This window comes from Odontomachus brunneus, unplaced genomic scaffold (assembly GCF_010583005.1).
Source record: "Odontomachus brunneus isolate Ranch 3 - 2012 unplaced genomic scaffold, Obru_v1 Obru_scaffold_010, whole genome shotgun sequence".
Classification (NCBI taxonomy): Eukaryota; Metazoa; Arthropoda; class Insecta; order Hymenoptera; family Formicidae; genus Odontomachus; species Odontomachus brunneus.
In genome coordinates, this window is record NW_022639460.1 from 3,484,722 (window position 1) to 3,508,682 (window position 23,961).

Sequence of the window (23,961 nt, forward strand, 5' to 3'; positions counted from 1 at the left end):
GTATGCGTGCGTGCGTGCGTGCGTGCATGCGTACGTGCGTGCGTGCGTGCGTGCGTGCGTGCGTGCGGGCGGGCGGGCGGGCGGGCGTGGGTGCGTTCGTGCGGATACGCTGCGTAACGCAATTCGGCGGCAGTCTGCTGCATTCGTGACCTGCTCTGCTCCGAACGCCGAACGATGCAGCGCGTCTCGGCCGTGCGCGCCGTTCCGGCGGGATAAATTTTCTCCTGTGAGTTCCCGAATGAAAATTGTAGCGTAACACGAGATAACGGGGTGATACGACTTCTCGTTAGAACGAGCGAGCGCGTGAACGCGCGACTGACGACACGACCGCCAAGTTCTCGCGGCTGAACGGAGGTGATTGTTTCCACCAGCGCGAATACCGGGCTCGCAAAGCTGCAGTGAATAAGAGAGATGGAGTTAGAAAGAGAGAGAGGGAGAGAGCGAAGCGAGTCACGCGTAATCTTTGTTCTAACCCCATCGGTCGTCCGTGTTTGCCGTGCCAAAATTCGCGTACTTCCACCATAGTAATCCTTGTTGTTTGTTCTGTTAAAAATTCCTAACAAAAGCGAGGTCGTGATGCAATTGCGAGCGTTCAACGTATGCAAACGAAGCATACGTATATTTCCTTTAGCGTGGCTGGCTGCGAAATTTATGCACGCAAAAGCTAAATTTCGCTCGCGGTGAGTTTTAATAGAATCGGACGCTGCACTTGTGGAGAAGAGTAGATTTCATCGCGAGGAAAGACGAGGAAGGGGGCTAGATTTTCGCTGAGCGAAATTGCACGCAAACGAATAAAAAACAAAACGGAGTTGGTTTTTTCGGGGATACAACTGATGATTAGCGTCGGACGCGCGTTTTTTTTTCACCATGGTGCTCTCAGCGCGCACGCACTCACGCCCGAGGTGCGTTTGCGCTCGAGTGGCACATTAATGTCCCTCGTAATCCGAATGTTTGGCGTTAGGGGCAGCGCCAAAATGTACGGTAGATTTAGCGACCGGCGCAATTAGTTCGTGGAACGTTGCGTTGCCTATAAAATCACAAGTGGGATAAAAAATCCGGAGTTTCATGAATGAACGTTTCATACGACTCGTGCAGCGCGTCCGACTCTACGATCTAAAATTTCGTCTCGATTGTGTGTTGACTTTTACGCTCTTGAATCGCGCCAGTATTATGCGTTTCGATGTGAATACGCGGCATAACTTCGCGTATGTGTGAATACACATACACACACACATATTCGGGCATGATGGCCGTACGGGAAAGATGGCCACAGGCTCTGCAATTTCTCCAATAATTGCTAAAATAATGCGTTTCCGTTATCATTCTCAAAGATAATCGATATTCGCAGTAGTTTATGTGTGTACGCTTATGTGCTAAAACGTGCTATTTAACAATTATTGGAAAAATTGCAGCCATTATTGGCCATCTTTCCCGTATGGCCATCATAACCCGAGTTCACCCTATATGTACTATATTCTTATATTTCCACATACTCATATTTATGTGTGCACACATACACACACACCCACACACACACACACACACACGCATGCACGTGTTGGAACGTGTGTGCACGTTAGTCGCGCCGATAACGCGGAAAATTGAAGCTTGCGGCGGTTACCCCCACGATAAAGACGTCCCATATCGGCGACTCCAATTACGGCAGCTCGCGTGTGAAACGACGGCGGACGATAAACTTACGGACAGACCCTGCGTCTGGCGGGGGAGGAAGTCTGGAATTAGAACGGTGTAAAACTTTAATCATTTCCGACGTGCATAAAACTTGGGGCGCGCGCGCGCGCGGGAGACTCTCGCTGTGTGTTTAAATAGTATTCAAATATTCCGCTTCGCCCGATTCTCATCATAACGGCGATTTTATCGCTGCGATGCCTATAGCGCCGTATAAATATGTATACGCATTGTTTGCATAGCACATAGCAACGCACAACCAGCGATCTTCATATATCGTTATAAAAAATGCAGAGGGAAAAAGGGGACTTACGTGACGCGACACAAAATCCTACGTCGAGCTACATTTTAAACAAAAAACAGCGAAATGCGTATCCGGGACGCGCAACTAGGAATATCGCTTTCGCGGTGTTAAATTTTGTGTCCCGACCGGCGTTTCCTGATATTGCGCTTTTTTTCTCTTCTTTTTTTGTAATATGCACGGAGTAAAAGCTTCTTTTAATAGGCGCGGACGTATCTCTGCGAACAAAATATTCGCGTTCGTCTCGTTGCTCCGAGTGAAACGTTTTCATTTTCCAACTTGCTCTACCGCACTCGAGTTTGTTCGATCTTACATTTCCGTGCGTGCTGTCGCTTGACGTTCGGAACGCCACTCGCGCCGACGCTTGATTATAAATTGCGAAACCCCGCGATGTGAAAAACTATCTACATGTGGAAGCTATCTTCTTTTTTAATTTCGAACGATTCATTGTATTTTATTGCGTCGGTTCTTGCCGCTAAAAAAAGAGCGATCGCATGCGCCGGGCATGGAAATGCACGAAAGTGGATTGATACGGCTTCTGATCGCGCCGCTTCAATTGTCAGCCCAGCGCGAGCATCAATATTTTCATACGCTTCACCCTCATTACCGTGAAGTCCCTGTCGTTATTAAATTCACGTATACCATAAACATTTATGCACATTGTTTACTTTGTAAACGGACTGACGTTTACCTTTCTCCGGGAAAGCATCACACGCCGCAGCGACGTGGTTGAACTTGAACCTACGTTATATTGGCGATTAAGGACACTGCTATTATAGTAACCTTAATCCTCTTAAACGTGGCATCGATGGGACGCAAGTTTACGCAAATCGGCGCCGCATCTCTATTTATCGAGACACATTCAGCGGACGTGGCGCGCGGACATGCGGTAATCACGGCGCACAAAATTATTCATTAGCGACGAGAACTCGTTTTCGCTCCGTGAATTATAAAGATTCAATCGGTGAATCGCGAAATAGCTCGCGCGGAGTGGCATAATAATATGCTCGCCGGCGCGCAAATTAAAATCTGCCGCCATAATTACATCGATGCGTTCTTCTTTCGTGAGCGCAAACAAATATCCGGCGAGTGCATTCCATTGCGTGGTAATCAGGTCAACGCGACGTACAGACCGTCCCAACTACACGGTATTAAAAAAAAAAAAAAAATATGTATATATATATCGAATACTGATACTTCTCGACGGTACAAAAATGCGCTTCGAATTTTGAAGCGCGTGCTCGCGACCAAGTTGAACGGTTCTCGTTTCGAGAACGATGATTTAATAAAAACAAAATACAAGCTAAACAAAAAGAGAAGGTACACACTTTGCGAGCTTATAGTCTAGATAAAAGTACCAATTGCCAGACACGTATCTGGACATTCTTGTTTCTTTTTTGGTTTTTAAAAAGACGAATATTTAAACATTTAACATAGAATATATGTATATATATTTTATTTAACTATATATCAAAAGGAGGTATACCAAATGATGTATACCAAATTAACCCTTTGGAACACAGTGATTTCACCGTGAGATCACTTATTAGAACCAAATCATAGCTTCAGGCTATACAGTGATCTCGCAACGAAACCAGCGTTCAGCCTGTGCATAGTGATGTACTCTAGTAATGTACTATTTTTGTCTTACTCGTAATATTCGCTTCAGTTTGCGCGCGGTTTTGGTAGAAATAGAAAAATAGAAAAAATTAATTTCAAAAGAAACGATCTCTTGGGTTGTCATTCTGGTAGACATGTGACATGAATATTTTATTAGAATTCGAATTTTGAAAATTCTGTACTTAAAAGGGATAAAAGAGATGAGATCTATAAGATCTATGTGGATATTGGTGCGAATAAAATTGAATGAAAGGATGATGTTGTTTGATAGTGTTTGACGCGCCGAATATTTTTCCAGATTTTTACATACTAAGTATACTGTGAGAAAAATTATATTAAAATCAACAAATATTTTTTTGATGGGTGCCATTAACGTATTTACTTAAATCTACATTCTCTTTATTTAAATTGATTTAAATAAACAATATTGGGTTTAAATAAAGAGAATGTAGATTTAAATAAATATGTTAATAGCATCCATCAAAGAAATATTTGTTGATTTCAATATAATATTTCTCAGTGTATTATTAACTAAAATACCAAAAACTAAAATACTGGTAACCTCTTGGCTGAGATAATATTTTTTACAACACTGTAAGACAATTGAATTGGGAGTAAAAGAGGGTTCACCCAATTATAAATAATAAGTGGGGCTCACAGAGTCGGTTTGACGTACAAAGTGGATTCACCGCGGACAAATACTCGGCGCTTGCGTCTAACACCGTCAAACATCATTATCCTCCCGTTCAATCTTATTCCAACCAACATACGCACAGCGCACGTCTGTCATACGCCTTATCTTTCTTTTTATTTGACATATATTTTATGTTGGGAGTGTAAAATATTCGTATTTATACAGACAAAAACAATAAGAATGTCCGAGATTAGGCACGCGTCCAGGTATCGGTGCTCTTGCCTCACGGAGTTTCAACTGCAACGTCGTTCCCAATTTTTCGTTAGGAAGTCCCTCCGTGCACCCGTTCAACGAACGTGACTCCGCGGCTGAAGCATTGCGCGCATTTCAACGTGACTCCCGGAGAAATCTGCTTGAATAATTCGACGGGCGTGCATTATGGATCGTAGCTGATTAATCCGCAGCTGACCGATACGCGGGCACATCTTTAATATATCACTCGTTGCGATTCCGTAAATCCGACCGCGTAGTCGCGCAGTTAACGCGCTGCATAATCCTGCGTTATTTTTAACGCGGCCTGCGCGATGTCATTCCAGTGTCAACGCCGCATTCCCTCACGTATGTCCCCGTGCGTCTGCGTGCGTGTGCGCCAAGTTACGTTAATTTCGAGACCGACGATGACGAGCGTAACGAGCTTCGCGAACTCCCGCTACGGCTCAATGCCGAATCGGAGTTTCGCGTTTGTGCCTAACAGCGGCGTGTAACAAATTAAAATCTTGGTCGGAGGGGCGCTGTCTACGAACCGTTATCCCGCTGTTCACCCTTAAAGTGGTTCGCCCGCGTCGGTAACTGCGGAACAACGATGACGACGACGGCGACGACGACGATGGTGGCGGCGGCGCATCTCGCGAAGCGAAAAATTATTAGCAACGGCCGTTAAGCCACGCGCGATGTTCATAAATCGACGCGGTTTATCGTGAGGGTCCCCGCTATATAAGTGCACACTTTGTTCGTTCGCCGGTATCTAGCTCGTAACGGCGCCTTAATGAAGTCGTAAAAGAGCGGCGAAGTATGCAGACGGTCCCCTCTCGAGCGCGGTTTTATAGTTTCGATCGGATCGTCGATCGCGCCGGGGAACTGCATTATTTTGTCTCGCGTTAATGTTGAGTATAACCGTGCACCTGGACAGATTTTATCGAATATCGGCCGCGTTTTCCCTTCGCCCCCCATCTCTTGTCCGTCCCCTTACTTTTCTTTCCTTTCTTTCTCTTCCTCTGCTTCTCTCTTTCTTTCTTTCTTTCTCTCATTTTTAATATCTGTTATCCTCGATTTGTAAGATATGTGTAAAATAGCATCACACGGCCAGAGAGCGCGAGAAAAAGTAAATAAGTCAAGATATCTACAACGGCACTCCAGAAGATAGACAAATAAAGCCCGTTCTACAATTGCATAAGCGTGGTTGTAAGTAGTTGTAAGTGATTACGACAAGCAATCAGAATAAAACAATCAATGAATAAAACACTCTGATTGGTTGGCTCTTACGTTCACGACACGCTTACACAATTGTAGAATGGCCTTAATAATGAATACTCTAAAGCGTTTTAGTCGAACCGGTCAATTTGAATTTATTCGACCGGTTTTACAATTAGTACTCATGTCTCCTCTTAAGCCCGAGTACACAAGGTATCTCAGAACAACCTTCGAAGCTCTAATTATTGCGAAAGACTCTTGTGGAGCCTTTCGCAATAATTATCGAGATATTAATTAAAGAAGATTTGAGAATATTAATATATTACCGCGAGCGACTTTTTTTAACCAATCTCTTTTAATTAATAATGAAAAATTTACAAAGTTAATAGAAAAATGGTAGAGGACTTTTTTGTGTTCAGTTTGAACAAATATACAAGACAATGGCAAATGTCGCCACTACAGCTCATCTATCATATTTCACGTGATAAAATTCACAAATCTTCTTTAATTAATATCTCGATAATTATTGCAAATATCACAAAACGGTATAGGACTTTTATGTTCACCTCAATCCGCACTGTGACTCCACGACAGCTCGAAGGTTATTCTGGGATACTGTATTAAGCTCAAATCCTCCTGTCATCTTTTCGTTCTGTTTATCCTGCCTCGGATGTTTCTACAGCCACAACTATCCATCCCTTGTTCTTTTGTTAGATAATAGCAATTCTATATGTCTACCAAGGCAGCGTAAACACAAGCCAAGCATCGGTTACAACCTAAATTATTAAGTATCGCTTACAAATTGGTAGTCATCGCGTTAACGCGTTTGGCTGAAGTCGCTTGCGCGTCTTTCAAATCCTCGATGTTGAAATGTCACTTTACACGGGAAAAGAACAATTTCAGTTAGCGCAACTGAATTTTCTGTCATCTGCGGACCAGACGAAAAACTCGGTTGTAGGAGCAGAAAGATTCTTACAGAAGGTTTCTGCTAAGCCAATTGCTTCCAGTTACCTTAACCGAGTTCTAACGCAACTGAATGTTCAGGCGAATGTTTTCGGTCAAGAAGGTACAAAGTAACAGAGGTCTTATTTCTCGTCAGCGAGTTTTTTGTCCCTATTCAGTTACACGAACTGAAAGTTTTTTTCCGCGTAATATGTCCAACTCTTTAATCTCAATTATAGCTTACATTCCTATAGACGTGGAAAAAGAAATTTGGTTGCATGAAGTTTGGTTTCAATGAACGGACCAGCGAATTTTGATCGAAGGACACAGGATTTCTATAATTCTTATGACTAAAATTTGGTTCTAAGAAACAGAAATCTCGTTTCCTTCAATGAAAACGCGTTATTTCGTTTATTGCAATACAAACACAGATACAAACTTTACGTTAATACAACCAAACTTTTTTCTTCGTGCATACTGCATCAGTTTATCTCACGTCTCTCTTCATAACTCGTTCACCTCTTTATTCTATTACGCTCTCTCGCTACGGAACAATCGCACTAGGGATCTGTATTATTTTACCTCACGTCAATGCCGAGTATAACCAGGCATCTGTACGGATTTCATCGTTCAGTATCGGCCGCGTTACGAGTTTTTTCTTTGCTTCCATTCCTCTTTCACCTCCTCATTCTCTTCTCTTTCTTTCTCTTATTTTTAATATCGGCTCTCCTCAGTTGGAAGTCAATGCGTTGGGAGCTGAAATCGCTGGCGCGTCTTTCAAATCATCAATGTTTAAGTGCCACTTTAACAACTTTTTAATCTTTAGTATAATTTATTGCTGTACACACTCCTCACACCGGTATCGTTCATCTCATGCTTTTCTTTGTAGCTTGTCTACCTTCCTATTCCACAGCTTTCTCGCTATGAAACAATTGCGCGATATGGCTGAGCGACACAATTACGTATATTTGTATATCGACAGAGACTTCGAGAATTTAAGTGGACAGAACTTACGGCTGACGTTGACTCTATGATTCTATAGATCGATGAATAGAGTCGGTATACTCACGCCAAACAGCCGCATACCGTAGCTCAGTTTGTACAACCACGCCATTCAATCATGTGCCATGGGAAGAGAGGGAGAGGAAGAGAGAGAGAGAGAAAGAGACGTTTCCTTCCCTCTACCAATATATACATATGAATTTCATATAATCCACCACAATGCAAACTCACGTCATGATCGCGGATATCCAAAGCGATCGTTAGTCTCTCCTGAACGCGTTACCATTTTCATGATTTTGACAGTAATCGCAATTGAATTCGAGCGAATCATTCTAATCGGAAATTCAGTGTATACATCGATGATCAGGAGATTTACTGGGTACTAATTAAATGATAATTAGCACATTGATTATATCCAATATTCGTCTCGATAAGACTATTGCTTTTTCTCATCTAAACGTGCAGTCATAGCGCACTTCTTCTCGACGTGTCCCGCAATGATAAAACAAACTATCGTGTGACTTTTACCCGTTCTGAAATTGCAAAATATCGCGAGTGTCGTGGTCATTTCGTTATCATCTATAACCGCGTCACATCTAGAACTCCTCTGATCAGAATTAGGATAAAGTGTGATAACTTCTGTTTGATTAATCTGCATTCTCTGTCCGCCATTTTAGGGGTGACATGAAAGTGAGAGAGAGACTAATAGGAGTAAAAGAGGGATTCCAAGACTGAAGTGACAAAGCACGCAGCACTTCTCTCTCTCTCTCTCTCTCTCTCTCTTACACTCTCTCTCACTCACTCACTCACTCACTCACTTCCTTTCTATAGCGAACGATATCCTAACTCTGACTTGAAGAGTTCTAGTCACATTTGTACGCGCATTCCGGTGACAACTAGGCCGCTAACTCGAGTACTGTAACGAGCGAATCGAAAGCGCACATTGACGGGAGGATCTTATCGAGGCTCTCTTCCGGCGAATTTGCGCGATCGAAGCAGCGGCAGCCCCGACGAGTCTGCCTGCGCTTCGTCGGTTGCATCCATATGCACCGATATAATTCGCGCCGATGTAAATGCGCGCAGTTTGCCGCAGACAATCGCGTAACGAAGTAGGTAGATAGCTAGGTAGGTTACGTACGTATGTACGTACGCGTGTAGCTATCGCTGTAGCTGTTGCTGCGGCCAGCAAACCGCCGCCGTCGCCGCCGCCACCGCCACCGCCACCGCCGCCGCGCAGTGCACGATAACACCGCCGACTGTTTCCGACGTGGCCCAGCTTCCGCGTAGACGCGAGAATTCGTGACCGAAAAGTTCGGCGTATGCGCGCGACGCACCGCCGCCAGGTCCGAGTGTCGCACGAACTTCAATTAGCGACCGGTGGCAATTAACGGAGTACATGAGGCTCTCGCTTACCGCTCCGAAAATTCTGCCGGGCGCCGCGGGAGATGTGGTTGCGCAGTATCCTATGCAAATTAATGATTCAGTCTCACCTATCTTTTCTCTCGTGCTCGAGCACTTCCTTTCTCTCTCTCTCTCTCTCTCCCTCTCCATCCCTCTCTCTCTCTCTCTCTTTATTTATTTATCTATTTCTGCTCTACTCTGCTCTACTCTCTCTTTATCTTCGAAATCCTTGTTTTAACGTCGCAACGTGCGCGCACGTCTTTCCGCTGTTTCGAAAATACACCCCGAATGTAAAATCATCGGCACAAGAGGATTACGACGCTTCCTATTTCTGACGAGTTTCGGAACAGGCGAATAATCCTGACTGATCGTTGCGATGTTTGTCTGTTGGGAAACACGTGCAGGAGAGATGTGTCGCAACCCTTTCGTCTGACGACTACACACCGCTTTAAAAAGAAAGGTCCAAATAAGGCACGGTTTTCTTGTACTAATGTTTTATGCTAATGTTGTATGCACCGGGACGCGGATAAACGCTCCATTATTATGGAAAGCCCGAGTCGAAATTCCAATCCCACTTTTGGCCTCAATATTCCATTTAACGTCTATTTCGATACTCTAAAGCCTACGTCAAACTGTTCCGAATCTATTTAACCTACTAACTTTGTCGCGAGACCTCTTTAGAACCTACAAGTGGCATTTTCTACCATTTAGAGGCGCTTAGCAGTATTCCTATGTGTATTACACATATACGCTGATTCTTCAGAATATAGATGATAGAATATTCATATATATTCATATATTTATATGTATTTATATATATATATTTATATACTCATATATATTTTTCAGAATATGTATAAAAATTCAGATCAAAAGTAGGGTTGAAATTTCGAATCGGGAAGAGCGATTTTTTTCGTGACTAGAAATTCTTGAACATTTAGACGAAAGTGAGAGATCAGCATACATTAAATAGTGAACAAGCATACACGGAGAAAATATTATAAATTCTTTTTATAACATAAATTTTAAATTTATTTTTTAAAGGTTAAATTTTTTTATATAAATTTTGTTATGTGGTGAATTCTTAATTTTATTATGTTTCCAGTAGCTCAGTTTTTTTAAAGACTAAATTAAAAATTTTAATTTTAAATTTAACTCACATTTTTTTATTTTACTGTTTCTAGTGATAAATATACTGTTAATGAAGTTTATCTTGCTAAGAAACATAGTAAATTTCGCTAAAAATATAGCAAACTCTTGAATGGTACATTCCGAGTTTTAAAATATAAATACTATATAAATTACTGCAGAACGTCGGTCTACTCCTCGACTAAAAAATTCTAATTTTTGCTATAAAACTCTCCGTGCATGTTGGACAGTGTATAAAGTCCGATCGATGTTTGCGTTACCGTCGCGGAGCAGTCAGTTGTAAAACATGGTGCGACTGTCGCCAAGAATATTTTACTTTTCCTCGTAGCTTCGTCGATTGCAGGTCGGTCTTGGACGGTCTTGAATTTTGCAGGAACGTATCAGCGCGATTGATTACGTCGTCGCGGGGGCGATTGCCGCGGAACAAATTTCAATTAGCACTCGATGGCAATTAATAACAGGTACACGGCGTTCGTTCGGCGGCTCGCGGAGCGGTCATTTGCGAAAAGCATTTCAAATTAATAAGTCTTCAGCCGCGCGAGCGCGTCCGCCCGTCCACCCACGACCCGCCGTTATTCTTCTCTCTGCTCGGTCATTCGGTCCTCGTAGCGCTGGCGATAAATAACGGCGGATACGTCATAGCGCGTCCATACCCGACATTAGTTTCGCACGCCGAATGCGCGGGAATCGGGACGATCGATCGATTGCACGCCGATCGCGCGATTAAGACCGCCGGCGACTATCAGACGCGCCGGGAGATACTCGGGGCTGCTTACCGTGCGGTCTCCTGCAAACAACAAACGTGTTCGCAGTAAGTACCAGTATCCGCTGCAGTGGGCGTCACGTGACGACCTGACAACGCACGACAACGTGCAATGACAGTCACGCGCGACAGCGCGGCGACGTGTGAAGCGTAAACCAAGGGGTCGGAGCGGAGTGCCCTTGACCTTGTGTGTCATTGGGTCTCGTTGGAAAGTCAGTCGGCGGGTATCTGTTTCGGCTCGGGCGACGAGGGGGATTCTGTCTCGTCGCGAAGCGCGCACCCTGCCAGCCCGGCGACAGCCCGACGCGATATCGCGCCGATCGAGTAGGGTGATCGTCGGCCTGGGAAACAGTGATGGCACGCCGGGGTGTCTCGCGGCCGGAGACGCCCCGTGTCGATGTGTGTGTGCGCGTGTGACACTCGTCAGTGCCCGCAAGTGCGAGAGGGTGTATCAGCGATCGACGAGCACGTGGACGCCATCGGTGGACCACCTGGCTCGACTCGGCCCGGACCTTTTCCACGGCTCGGCTCGTATGCGCAGGTGAGCCGACGTTGTTGATTCCGGAAACAGCCGCTCCCGTGTGTAGCCGACAGTTTCCGTTCCGACCTTTGTGCTCTCGTCGTGGGTAAATGGAGTTTTTTTATCTCCGCGAGTTTCACCAAACTTGATGAACATTTGACGCGTTATTGACCAGACGATCCGTGCAGTTTACTGTCCGAATGTTTCCTGACTGTCGACAGACTCGCTTCTGTTGAGACATCCGCGCGGTTTACGACGTTTCTTATGTTGACTTGCGAACAATAGGGATAACTTAAGTGTAATGTCGGGGGGAATTCAGGGATATGATGCAGTTGAGAAAACTTCTTCAACGGAAAATTGTATACAACTGAATTGAGAGAAAGATTAGGCCGTAAGACCCCAGCGCTGGATATTAATGCGAATAATGTTTAAAATGGGAGGATAATAATGTTTGTGACACAATGTCTGTCAATGCAAACGCCGAATAATTCACCGCGTACGCGTTGCAAGTTCGGAAAAATCCTTCCATTTTTTTTTACATTATTCGCACAAACATTCAACACGCGGCTTTTTTCTTTCTCTCAATCCGTTTGTACACTTCAGAATCCGCGATATAGTTTTAAAAAATCGTATAACGAAAAGGAACGCGAACAACTGAATCGACCAAGTATAATTTTACAAGAACCGTTACTTTTAATTTCGCCGGAATGTATATCGAAGCGAAATACGCATCACAGGATTGTGCTTTTAATTCATGCTTATATTGTAGTAACTCACTTACGAAGAAACTACACAGCCGCAGCGCACTTAATTTGGAAGTCCAGCTAACAATCAAGTTGTCGCGTGCAAAATTGATGACATTTTTTATGTCCGTCTCACAGAACCTTGCACTACGTACACGTATTGCGCGCGTGAAATTTTGTTAAGACGTTATTAAAACATACTCTCGAAACAAATCAGTAAAACTGTTTCTGATTGAATCAATGAAAGGAACATTCGACAAATAATCAGTGAGGATTCACTGATTTTCAGTGAGAACACTTCCACTTTATTGCTTCATTTCGTATCTAACTGATTTTGGCCGGTGGAGGTAAGATTTCACTGTAAAATCTGTGCACTACGAATTCATTATACGCTGTGTCACTTCTAACTTTATGCGTTTATGGCGATGAAATTACCGGCGTTCATGCGATTTACATGTAATTGCATTGTTAGTGTTTGTCAGCTACGTCAGTAATGAGAACGGTTGCTATTATTAACTGATCCTTTCATTTTACAATGATTGCAATGCTATACTTATAACTGAACCACTAGGTATAAGTATAGAATACACTTATTGTACTTTAGAGACGTGTTTGCAAACTGCGTCAGTAATGAGAACAGCCGCTACTATTAACTGATCCTTTCAGCGAGATTTTACTGATTGCAGTGTGCTATACTTGTAACTGAATCACCAGTTGTAAGTGTAATATTTCATTGAAGAATACCCTGATTATGCTTAGAGAATAAGACAAAGTGGAAAGGAGTAGAGTCAAATTCCGTCATCAAGTTGCGCACATTTTGATGGCTGTAACACTAATCTCGGTCTTTGCAGTCGCAATAGATTCTACGAAATATTTTTAATTGAGACGCTTGCCTCCGAGGAGGAGAAAAAGTTCGTGTATATTTTCCACCCAGTTTCTTGTGAATCTCAGTGTTCTCTTTATAAGCACCGCGTGGCATAAAAATCGACTGAATGTAGTACGCGTCGTAACTTCTCCGCTAATCCGTCCTCTACAGCGGTTTTTGTAGTAAGCCACTTAAAACTTTTGGGTCTTACCGGCGAGAAGAACTCGAAGAATTTTTATGGATATCTTTACGGTCTCGAAGTCGAGAATGACTGCATCCTAAATTTTTAATGAAATAACCACTGAAAGTATATATTCGCGGGAGAATATAAATATGCATATCCACGTGCATGTCCTGAGGATATTAAATTTTTAGATCGAGGTTAAGATTGCATGTAGTTTCTCTCGTTCGAGCGACATTAATTCCATGCGTTGAAGTAAAGAGTCTCACTCGTGAGTGGTCTTCTTAGGCAAAGCAGAAATGACAGCAAATTACCTCCGCGATGAACAAATCGATCCCAGTCAAGCGATACATTGTTGCGCTATTAGTATTTTTCTCCACTTTTCAGCGTCTCTCAGATTACAGATTCATCCTCTTGAAAATTAATATTATTTCATGAATTGTTACAATGACACGCTTTTTTTTCTTTTTCTGCATATTGCCACGCGCAAAAAATAAATAAATAAAATAAAAGTGTCCCGGGATAAAATTTTTAAAATTTCATTGCAGCATAAAGAGTCGATTTGTGTATTGTGTATGTGCATATCGCGTAGCGTAATTGGCAATTTTTTTGTCGGTTGACTTCTTCGTGTATAATCTATGATATATATGGAAGCTCTCGCAACAAAACCCTACAACCATATCGCAATCAAGATGCCAACTGTTTTGTCAGCGCGGCAAATTCGAATCATTTCTCTCGTTACGAAAAACGCCCACGGTTGTAATGTTCCGATTTTTTAACGGGCGCCATGAAGCGACGCGCGAACCAATAAAAACGTGTCTATCTTTCAATCTGACAATTAAATGTATTCACGTCGCGTATTTGCGCGCGGATTTTACTGCTACTGCTATATTCTACCGCTGCGCGGGTATTCGAGCGATTTTCATATCCGGCCTCCAAAGGACGTCATCGCTGTACTTCCGACGGATTCACTCTAGGCATTTGATCGACGTTACTTTCCGAAAGATACGTTTCACTCCACGCTTTAAATACGTTTCACACACGATTCAGCGTCGTTAATTCGTCGTAGTTGCTTCATGCACGCCGAACAGTATCGTACATTCCGTGTATTAAACCCATTTCCGAGCAATAAACGTGTGTACTCGCAAGAATCGACTGGACACTGTGTCAATGACGTGAAAAGCATAACGCGGTATTGAGTCGCGTGCGTGCTCTCTTAAAATGAATCAGTAAATAGTCGCTGATATCAGTATATGGTAAGTATAGCACTGAGCAGTTTCAGTGTTATACTTATAACTGCAAATCAGTGTATATTCACTGCTTTCAATAATTTATTTTAGGAAAGTGCATATAGAAAACTACTATAGTTGCTATATTCTATGGTTATATTCTGGACATAATTCTGGGCATATTCTAGATTGTCAGAGGAAAAAATTTGTGATTTCAAGTAAAATAAATATAACATTAAAAGCTGCTGTTATTACATGCCCATCTTTACAGTTCTCACAGCCATGGTTCTTATGATATATGGTGTTCAGTTAGTACATCCTCGTATACATGGTTGTCTTAACCAAAGAAATATTGCTGTCTCTCTGTTGTAATCTGCAAAACGAGCTATGATTGAGAGATCTGTAGAGTTTGGTTGCATCATACAATACTGAGAATACTGCTCAAAGACATATGGATAAACAGTAAAGAAGGTTAGTATACCATTTTCAGAGTACTATGAGTACTACAACCATCTTGTATGAATGAAAACTAACATTAATATACGTTGTGGCAACCATATTTAGGCAAGTTATATCCTTAGTGTTTCCACCATGTGTGAGAGAGAAAAGTGAGTTCCAAGTGCGATACACGCGACGTTGCAACGTCTGCTCGCGCGGAATTTCCACCAGCCGGTGAAATATCCGCTGCAAATATTAAACGCGAAGTAAATCGTGACGTTATAAAGCGACGACGACCGCTTATACTTTGGTTATAATCCTTATTGAGCTGCGAGAGACCGCGATGATGTATATGTGTGTGTGTGCGCGGTGGCACGATGCAATTTTCGTGCAATTAAAATTCTCGCGGAGGATTTTTACGATACGCGCGTAAACACGATATTATCCTGTGTAATCCGCAACTTTAATTAACGCTGATACTCGCAACACAATTGCTACTATAGAATGATATTTTTAGTGTATTCATACACAATCAACGCGCGCACGCCGAACGCAGAAACGCTTTAATATCAGAAATTTGTATACCAGTTGCTTTCCCGCCAAACACGTTTACTGCGAAACCAATTACGCGTTTATTTCTGGACAAATAAAAAGGAAATCGAGTAAAATAGCTGCACAATGTACACAAAGTGACATGTGTCCGTTCTGCTTACCGGATCATGTTTATTCTACTATTACTTCTAATGGAAAACTCCCGCGAATGCTCATTTTGAGCTTGGAGGTCTGTGCCCGATATTTAAACTAATACTGAAAACATCAGGTTAACGCAAAAGTTTACTCTATTAAATATTGACTCGTAAAAGGTTATCGAAAATGGATATTAAAAAGGAAGGAACAGAGACAAAGAATTCATTAGATATCTAAAGAAAAGTTGAGAATGGTTTTTATTTGATTAAGGGAAAATCACTAATATTCCAAAACTGGATAATTTTCTTTTCAGTACACTCAAAAAAATATAATCCTATATTTAGCAGAATCTTCTTATGCTATGATCTAAAACAGATTTCTTTGAAACTGAAAAAAAAAGGAAAATATTTCAACCAAAACTTAAAAAAAAGAGTCTAGTTACAAGGTGCCGTTTCTCCTGATCCCATATTCTAAGCGAAAAGTCTTACAAAAAAAGTATTTTTCTTCTGATGAAGAGAAATAATATTGTACTTAAAACGCTGTCCTCTTGCCATATACACAAGAAGATTCCACCGAGGATGAGATTGTTTTTTTGAGTGTATTATTTGACAAGGCGAGAGTTGTTCGCAATAACCTAATACATATATTAAAACCACATGCCTACATTCATGCGCACACAGTTCGGCATAACAGTCTTGACACACGCAGTTATAATATTTCGAAGTTTCCCATGAGAAATACATTATGTTCTCTCGAAAAATATAACCTCATATGAAGGCTATTATGCCGGTCCGTATACAACTCAAAGGCTGTTTAATGTAAAAATTATATAACCGCATGGATATACTTCTTACATATGTGATGTTATATCCTTACACACACGTATGCGCAGTTGCATCTTTTATATTGAACAGCTTTTGAAATCCTCTCGTCGGTATCACGCGCGTTTCTTTCCCGTTCTATAATTAATTGCGCGGAACGGCTTCAAACAACAAGTGCAATATTACAGTCTCGGAATGCACAGAATTTCTGCTTTGCGGTATTCGCGCGCGGCTCGGCCCGACACGAGAGCTGCGATCTGACGAGCAAATCCCAGCCGCAAATTCGACTTGCACTTTCACAAGGGCCGGATCCACTAGTTGGACCGTAATATTTGTGGTCACCCCCTAGAATGCCGCAACAGCCCTTTAAAGCGCCGTCTCTCTCTCTCTCTCTCTCTCTCTCTCTCTCTCTCTCTCTCTCTATAATTTTGTCTCTCTCTCTTTCTTTCTCTCTCTCTCTCTCTCTCTGGTGATTGTCGACGCGCGGCCATTCGTTCGTCCATTCGTTGGTTCGTTCGTCCGATATGTGTCTCCCTTCAGCAATTCTCGCGAGTGGTGCTACACGCCAAAGAATGTCATTAAAGCAATACCGGAAGCTCGCAGTTGAATACCGCAGCTGGGATTGTTACGAAATTGCGTGGAAGTGATTTTCTCGAAACTGCACGCAGAAGATAATGAGAACGACTCTGTTCATTTGTTAAGCGGAATAACCGACGGGATTATTAGAATTCTGCGCGACGTAATAGCGACGAAGCGACAGTACCTACCTGAATGCACCCTGCCGTGAATCCCGGAGTAATATATTCGCGAGATGTGTATATAGCGACGCGTATACGTTGCGCTTAGTGTTAATATAATTTTTTTTTCTTTTCACATTGCACTCCGCGCGCGCGTCCTCTCATCTGTCGCGCATGTTTGCGCTCACCGCACGGCACATTCGCGGTATTTAATACATTCTCTTTGGCCGGAATCCAGATACGTTGTTATATTACGCAACAGAAAATATCGCGCGTTATCTCCCAAAATTGTGAAAATAATAATACTTGGTCTCTCTCTTCTGTGTTCGCAAAAACGAAACCGGTCGGTCGAAGATCGAGAATGTTAATCGCGCTGGATTTTAACACCTCATTTTCGCCGTTAGGCTAGCATCGATGCGCCGGAACGTGTACGGACATAATACTAAAAACGACATAAAGAAGATCAAAGAGTCGGAGAAGTGATTCGTGCGCGAGTACTTCCAATAGGTCGAATCGACGAAACGACGACGGCGGCTACCGGCCCTGCTCTTGACACTTGCAAGGCAAATTAATTCGCGACAGCTGACTCGGTTGTCAGTTCGATTAAGTGCTGGGCGGAGCTGAATGGTCGTGTAACAAATTAGGTCCGACTATGCGGACTAGCTTATGGACTACGTGCATGCTTGAGATTATGCAATATTGCACAGTGGAGCCATAAGTCATTATCGCAATATCGACATTAAATATCGTAATTTTCGTTTTACTGGAAATTCAGCAGTATGTGCATATGCGTTGTACGCATTTCATTTGAAACGCGCGTATCTGAAAAGTGGTGGAATTTCTCGCGAACTCGTTGAGAGAGTCTGCACGGAAAAAAAAAGATTTGCTAATATATGGTCAACTAAAAATATTAACTGCAGCAGCAAATTTCCTTGCTTTCATAGCAAAGTTAGCAAAGCTTTCATATCTTTTCCATATATTAGCAAATCTTTTTTTTCCATGTGTGCTTCGATGATGCGCATGAACATAGTTGCAACTAAAAATGCGATAAAATATTGTGAAGAGCGGTATTCTTTCTCGCGAATATATATTCTCGAAAAGCAAACACAAATGGGGACACTCGCTACTCAGCAGTATAATCGAAACCTTTGTTTCACTAAGGAAACGTGATAACCATTAATTGACACGCGAGACAAGAAAATTAATGCGGATTATTCGTTTGCAAAAGCCACTGCATTAATTCAATCTGTGTGACACATGCACACTCATGGACTTTGTATTTTACGTTTATCGTATATATTATACATCTCATTTTACCGATAATTTACTTATTTAAATAATCGTTAAAGCCATTTACCAGACAATTATCATCCCATTTAAATCAATTCTATTCTTCTTTGATGTCATTCAACCCTTCCATAAAATATGTCATTAGCTCGTTATAATCTTGTTAATGACAGGCGGTGAGTATGTCTATATTTGCATTAAATGCAATTACATCAGCGCCCCACGTACGTATGTTCGATAACAGAGAATTAAAGCGACACATCTTTGATTCTACGAAGATTCAATATAAAGCTTTCCATCTTCCATGTCATTTCTATCGTCTATTACGTATCGTTAGTGAGATAATCGACGAGAATAAATTCGATAAAATTTAAAATTAGTCTTCTAATCATTACTCCGAGCAAATTCCATTTATATCAAAGAACTCTTTCGAAGTATATTACTTTCAGAGCATCTCTATCGAAGTGTATTAATTTCAGAACGCCAAATTGTCGCGATAATTTCAGGGTAGACCTTTCGTATCAGAATTTTTCAATGACGCGTTCACAAGAAATTTCGTAAGATAAAGTTATCGAATTACATTGCGGTGTCACGAACGAGACGGTGACAGCCAAATCGACCAGTACACCTTCCGCTGTGCCATCCCTCGGTTGGCAGCAGTCGGGGTTAAAAATGTATAACTCGATCTTCGACACGGGTCAAAAGAGCTGTTTCATATCTTCCTGCCGATCCAAGGTTAAAGAACCCAACGCCTTAACGATTTCGCGTCCATCATCGTCAGTCGATGTATTTACTTCACGCTAGTGAGTTGCAAGGGACAAAAGACGGGCGAAAGGAAGGAAGGAAGGAAGGAAGGAAGGAAGGAAGGAAGTGCCGAAGGAAGTAAGAAACCTGGGGAGAACGTCGCGAGAAAAGGGCGATCCATCAAAATCAAAAGGTACCACCGCAAGCGCCGAGGGTCGTTTACTTTCTCCGTTCTTCGCAGGTACTTCGTTATTTTTCGAGATGCCTCTTTACCTTTTTTGCCCTTTGTCCTCTTCGTTTGTGTCATTATTTCCGTGCCTACACATGACACCGGCAAGAACAGATAAATGATGTAACAAATAACGCGAACGAAGAATGATCTTGACCTCGTGCTCGAGTGAACTGACACTTTTTGGAAGTGGCATCTTGACGATAATGTTCTTGCAAATTGGATAGCTATCAGAGAGTTAATGTTTGCGAAAAAAATGTAGACAGAGTTGAAGGACATTTGAAAGTGCCCTTTTTCAATGTTAATCTTGTTTTGATATGTGTTATAGTACGTTAAAAAATAAGAAACATGTTTTTTTAACATATGCTTTCTTGCATGTTTAGGGGTTTAAACAATCTCTCGGAAATAATTTAATTTAGAAAAATTGATCGTGAGCAAATTTCTTTGAAGCCATGAGATATATATGAGGAAATTTTTTACGGTGACATTTTGTAATAAATTTTGCAGATATAATTTATGTCTAATTTATGTTTTATATATTATATAATTATGTATGTACATTTCTCGAAAATTTCGCATTTCTCGACGTATCCATCTCGACTTTATCCATCAATATTATTCTTACGAATTACTAAATTCTTCTAAGAACAAAAATTTGAGAGAAATTACGTCACTAGATATAATAGAATTACTTTCTAAATCGCATTTTTACGATATGAGATGCATCTTCGCGCGATATAAGTAATTACAACCATACATCCTATTTACACGCGTACATAATGTAGCGCGTCTGCAATTACTTACAGCTTGGCATTTATAATTTGTACCTCAAAAAAAGATTTCAGCAAATTAAAATTATTTTATCATACATAGCTGAATTTGGCGTAAAAATATATTTCCGGCTAATAATTTTACTTTTAGCAAAATCATTGCTATTGCATATTCGTAGTGAAAAAACATATTGTAACGTTACGTTTGTTGACGTAACTAATTTTACAAATTATTCGTTATCAGAGCAGAACTAGTTTCGTTGCCAGGATAAAAAATTTGTTGAGTGTATTTGTCCTAAGAATCATGTTAATTTGCTATCGATGCAAAATAATGTATCCTTAGCAAATTTATTTGATATCTGAGCAAAACTGCTACTGTTTATATAAATTCATCATGGTTCTTACAGCAAAATAATTTATAGATTCAGCAAATTATATCCAGCAAATAGTGATTAGTACTCTTAGCAAATCTTTTTGCTGTCCATATAATAACAAAAAGATTTTGCTATGCTAGCAGAAAATTTGCTGGGTCAACAAATTATTTTTCTCAGTGTAATAAAAACAACATGAACGGATGATAAGAATACATTAAAAAATATATTTTTAGAAAATCTCTAAATTCATGATTAAATATTCAATTATTAAATTTAAACACATCAAATATAATAAGTCTTTTACGTAAAACTTTTATGTAAAACATTTTCACGGTTTAAAAAATGTTAGCTCATGATCATTTTTATTATCAAATTATCTCTTTTAGGCGATTGTGTTAATTCCTGAATATATAAAGAAGCACATACAATAAACACATATGTTTCTTATTGTTTAACTAGTCTATAACATATTCTCGTTAAAATCGATTAAGGCTATCTTCAAAATATTTCTTATACGATAATTAGAAGTAATACGTCATCGCGCGTTGACGATATTATCGAGCTGTTTATCGTTTCCTGTAAGCTTTTCTCGCCGATCCTGCTGTTACGGCACGAGTTTAGAGGCATTATTTTGAAAAAACGAAAAGGGAACCGGACGCTGCTCGATAAAACGCCGACGTTGGTAAGTTTAGCAGAAGGTATCGCGCTTCCGGAAACTCACTTTGGCGCTCGGCTACCCGGACTATCGCGTTACGCTCGTTTGTTACGCGTATATCGCGAATTTTCGCCCCGTTCGAATGCCCGAATAATTGGAAATTCAATAACTCGACATTCGATATAACTCGAAGACCGTAAGCAGCATGCTAAGTAACACTATCGCCGCCCCGCCAACTTGATGATGATTTAGTAGCGCGGAAGGAAGTACGTATAAGAGCAGCTAGAGACGGGCGCGACGGGGTGGGCGAGGCGGAGTTGAGCTGGCGCGAGCGCGTGAATCTATTTAAGCGCGACACTGAGAGAATCACGAAGTGAAGGGTGAAGAGAGGAGAGAATAATGGATGGTATACCCGTAATGTCACGTGCAGCATGCCGAAACCGCGCCGTCCGCACTCTCGGCTGTGTTAATCAAACGGCGTACGAGATGTCTCACGGAAAAGGCGAGGCATCAAGGAGGGATGGACGGACGGAAGCGGGCAGGTAAGAGACGAACGACATAGAGGGTGAAAGACAGACAGAGAGAGAGAGAGAGAGAGAGAGAGAGAGAGAGAGAGAAAGAGAGAGAGATTGTCGTGTCCGCTCTGACTGTCACAGGAAGTCACCGCACCTGTGGCGGCGCGGGCGCGCTAGAAATCGCGGTTTGCGATTGTGTGTCGCGCAGCAGCGTGCGATCGTCCCGGATCAATCGTGGCGCTGTGTAATTTAGCGGGCGACCGGTTAATCCGCGACCGATATTCCGCGGCCGGAGATCGATTTTCAGCGCTATCGGCACTATTGGCGCCGCGAGCCACGCCCGAGTGGGAAATCGCGCACGCTGATGAATCCGCATTAAAATTTAGCTTCAATTAGGTCTGCAATAATTATGAGAGCGACCGCATACGTGCGCGGGCGGGCGAGCGCAAATAAAGTATTTGGCGTGCACACGCGTGTGCACGACGGCATTATTCATTTGCCTAATGGAAAAAGCGGCGCGCGGCAAATTAGCGCGTTTCCAGTCCCGCGTGCGTGGCATTTCGTAACGCGAACGTCACATCACGATAAACATATATTCTCGCGCCTTCACGCTGCTCTCAAAACCGACCCTTGGAATTGAATATTGTCTCGTCTTCGCGCAATTCGAATCTAACGACGCGATTTTACGTGCACTATAAAAAAAGAGATACATCGAAATAACTCGAACGAAATTCAGCGAACTCAGTTTCGGGCTCGTGTGTGGCGAACAAGCTGCCGTAATTCTTTCGGCCAAACTTTTGTGTTCTTTCAATCTTTTATCTGTGCCTTGCGAGCTCAGGATTTAATTCAATTTGGCAATCATAAATCTAACCTAACTTAATTCAATACTTTCTGATTTAATCCTCCGTCAGATTACTCGTATTGTGCAGATCGTTAGAACGATTTTTTGGTAGTTGGAAAGACATCTACGTGAAGAAAACATTGTAGTAAAAATTACGTCGAAATTATGTTTTTTTTTTACCACGTTTTTTGTAAAACTATACTGAATTATACAGAGTGTTCCAGATCGGTACTGAAATCGTAGTATAAATTATTACAAAAATAATTTAACAATTTATCTGGTGTACAAAGAACAAGTAATTGCGATAATTTTGTAGTAAAAATCGAACGTGCATAATATTTTTAAACAAACATATAATAATTGCAAATATTCGTGCATGATACAGGAGAGATTATAAAAATTTCGTTGTAATTTTGACCGCAATAGTTTCCCCGTGTATACGATACATACAAATACATGTCAGTTTAGTTAACATGTTTTCTTATTAATTAAATATTACAATTTAAATTTGTACATCAGAATGCTGGGATTGCTGTCGCAATTTTCATTGGATTCGATTCGATTGCAGTTTGTGCGGCAAAATTTGCGTTACCTCGAGGTTCGATACTTTTTACCCAATCCTTTCTCTCAATGTGGTTATTCCGGCTGCGAAGAGACTGGACTCGAAAGCGTTCTCCGTCGTTATCGGCGATCCGGCGCGACGATTACGCGTTCTCTCTTCGATTAATCGCGCGCGCGGCGTTCGCGTTCGCCTCTTGGAGTGCACGGCCGCAGCTCCGCTGAATACATGGAGAGATTGCCGTGTGTTTTGCAGACTATCGGGCTGGTCGATTGGCCGAAGAAGCTTTGGAAAATTGCCAACGAGTTCCCCCGAGTCGTAAGCTTTGGCTGACCTCGGCTCGTCTCTCCCGGGCAGATGGATTTTTTTCTCTCCTCGGGGCCTCCTTTTGTCCCCCGGGAAGTATCTTCGCGGTTCTATCCGTGTGCATTGTCCGTTGATGTGACAGGCGCCCGCTCGTGTACGCATACACCTGAACGTGGTGCGTGGTATCTCGAATTTTACGAGCCTGCATCCCCTAGTGTGCATGCGTCGGCCATCGTCAGCGCCTTGACCAGCGATATGAGCGTCGTTAAAATGAACATGTGTTCGCATCGCTCTTGATCATCGAGGCTCTCGAAAGGGCGAACTGAAAGGCGTAATTTGCGAGGGGACGTCGCAATCGGCGAGCCGCGTCTAGATTGACTCGCGATTCTTTGATCTTTCCGTCGCGCCGTTGCATTTAAAACGCGTCAATTCACACACGTACGTAATCAGTTGGACCGGTCGCGCGATTTCATCTCCGCGAGCCTGCCG

The 23,961-nt window shown here is 42.0% G+C and overlaps 1 protein-coding gene across 10 annotated transcripts in view; it reads left to right on the forward strand.

Moving 5' to 3' along the window:
- LOC116840460 (protein artichoke-like) overlaps positions 1 to 23,961 on the forward strand; it is a 146,466-nt gene that overhangs the window by 27,224 nt on the left and 95,281 nt on the right. For 4 of the 10 annotated variants that reach the window (XM_032807181.1, XM_032807186.1, XM_032807182.1 and 1 more), the window contains exon 2: positions 11,021 to 11,512. The exons of 1 other annotated variant lie outside the window; for it this stretch is intronic. In XM_032807181.1, coding sequence (XP_032663072.1) covers positions 11,369 to 11,512 — 144 coding nt within the window. In that variant the 5' untranslated portion in view covers positions 11,021 to 11,368. Of the gene's footprint in view, positions 1 to 90; positions 355 to 10,817; positions 11,598 to 17,050; positions 19,417 to 23,961 lie in introns of those variants that run through there. 5 more of the 10 variants (XM_032807184.1, XM_032807185.1, XM_032807183.1 and 2 more) reach the window with 5 other exon arrangements.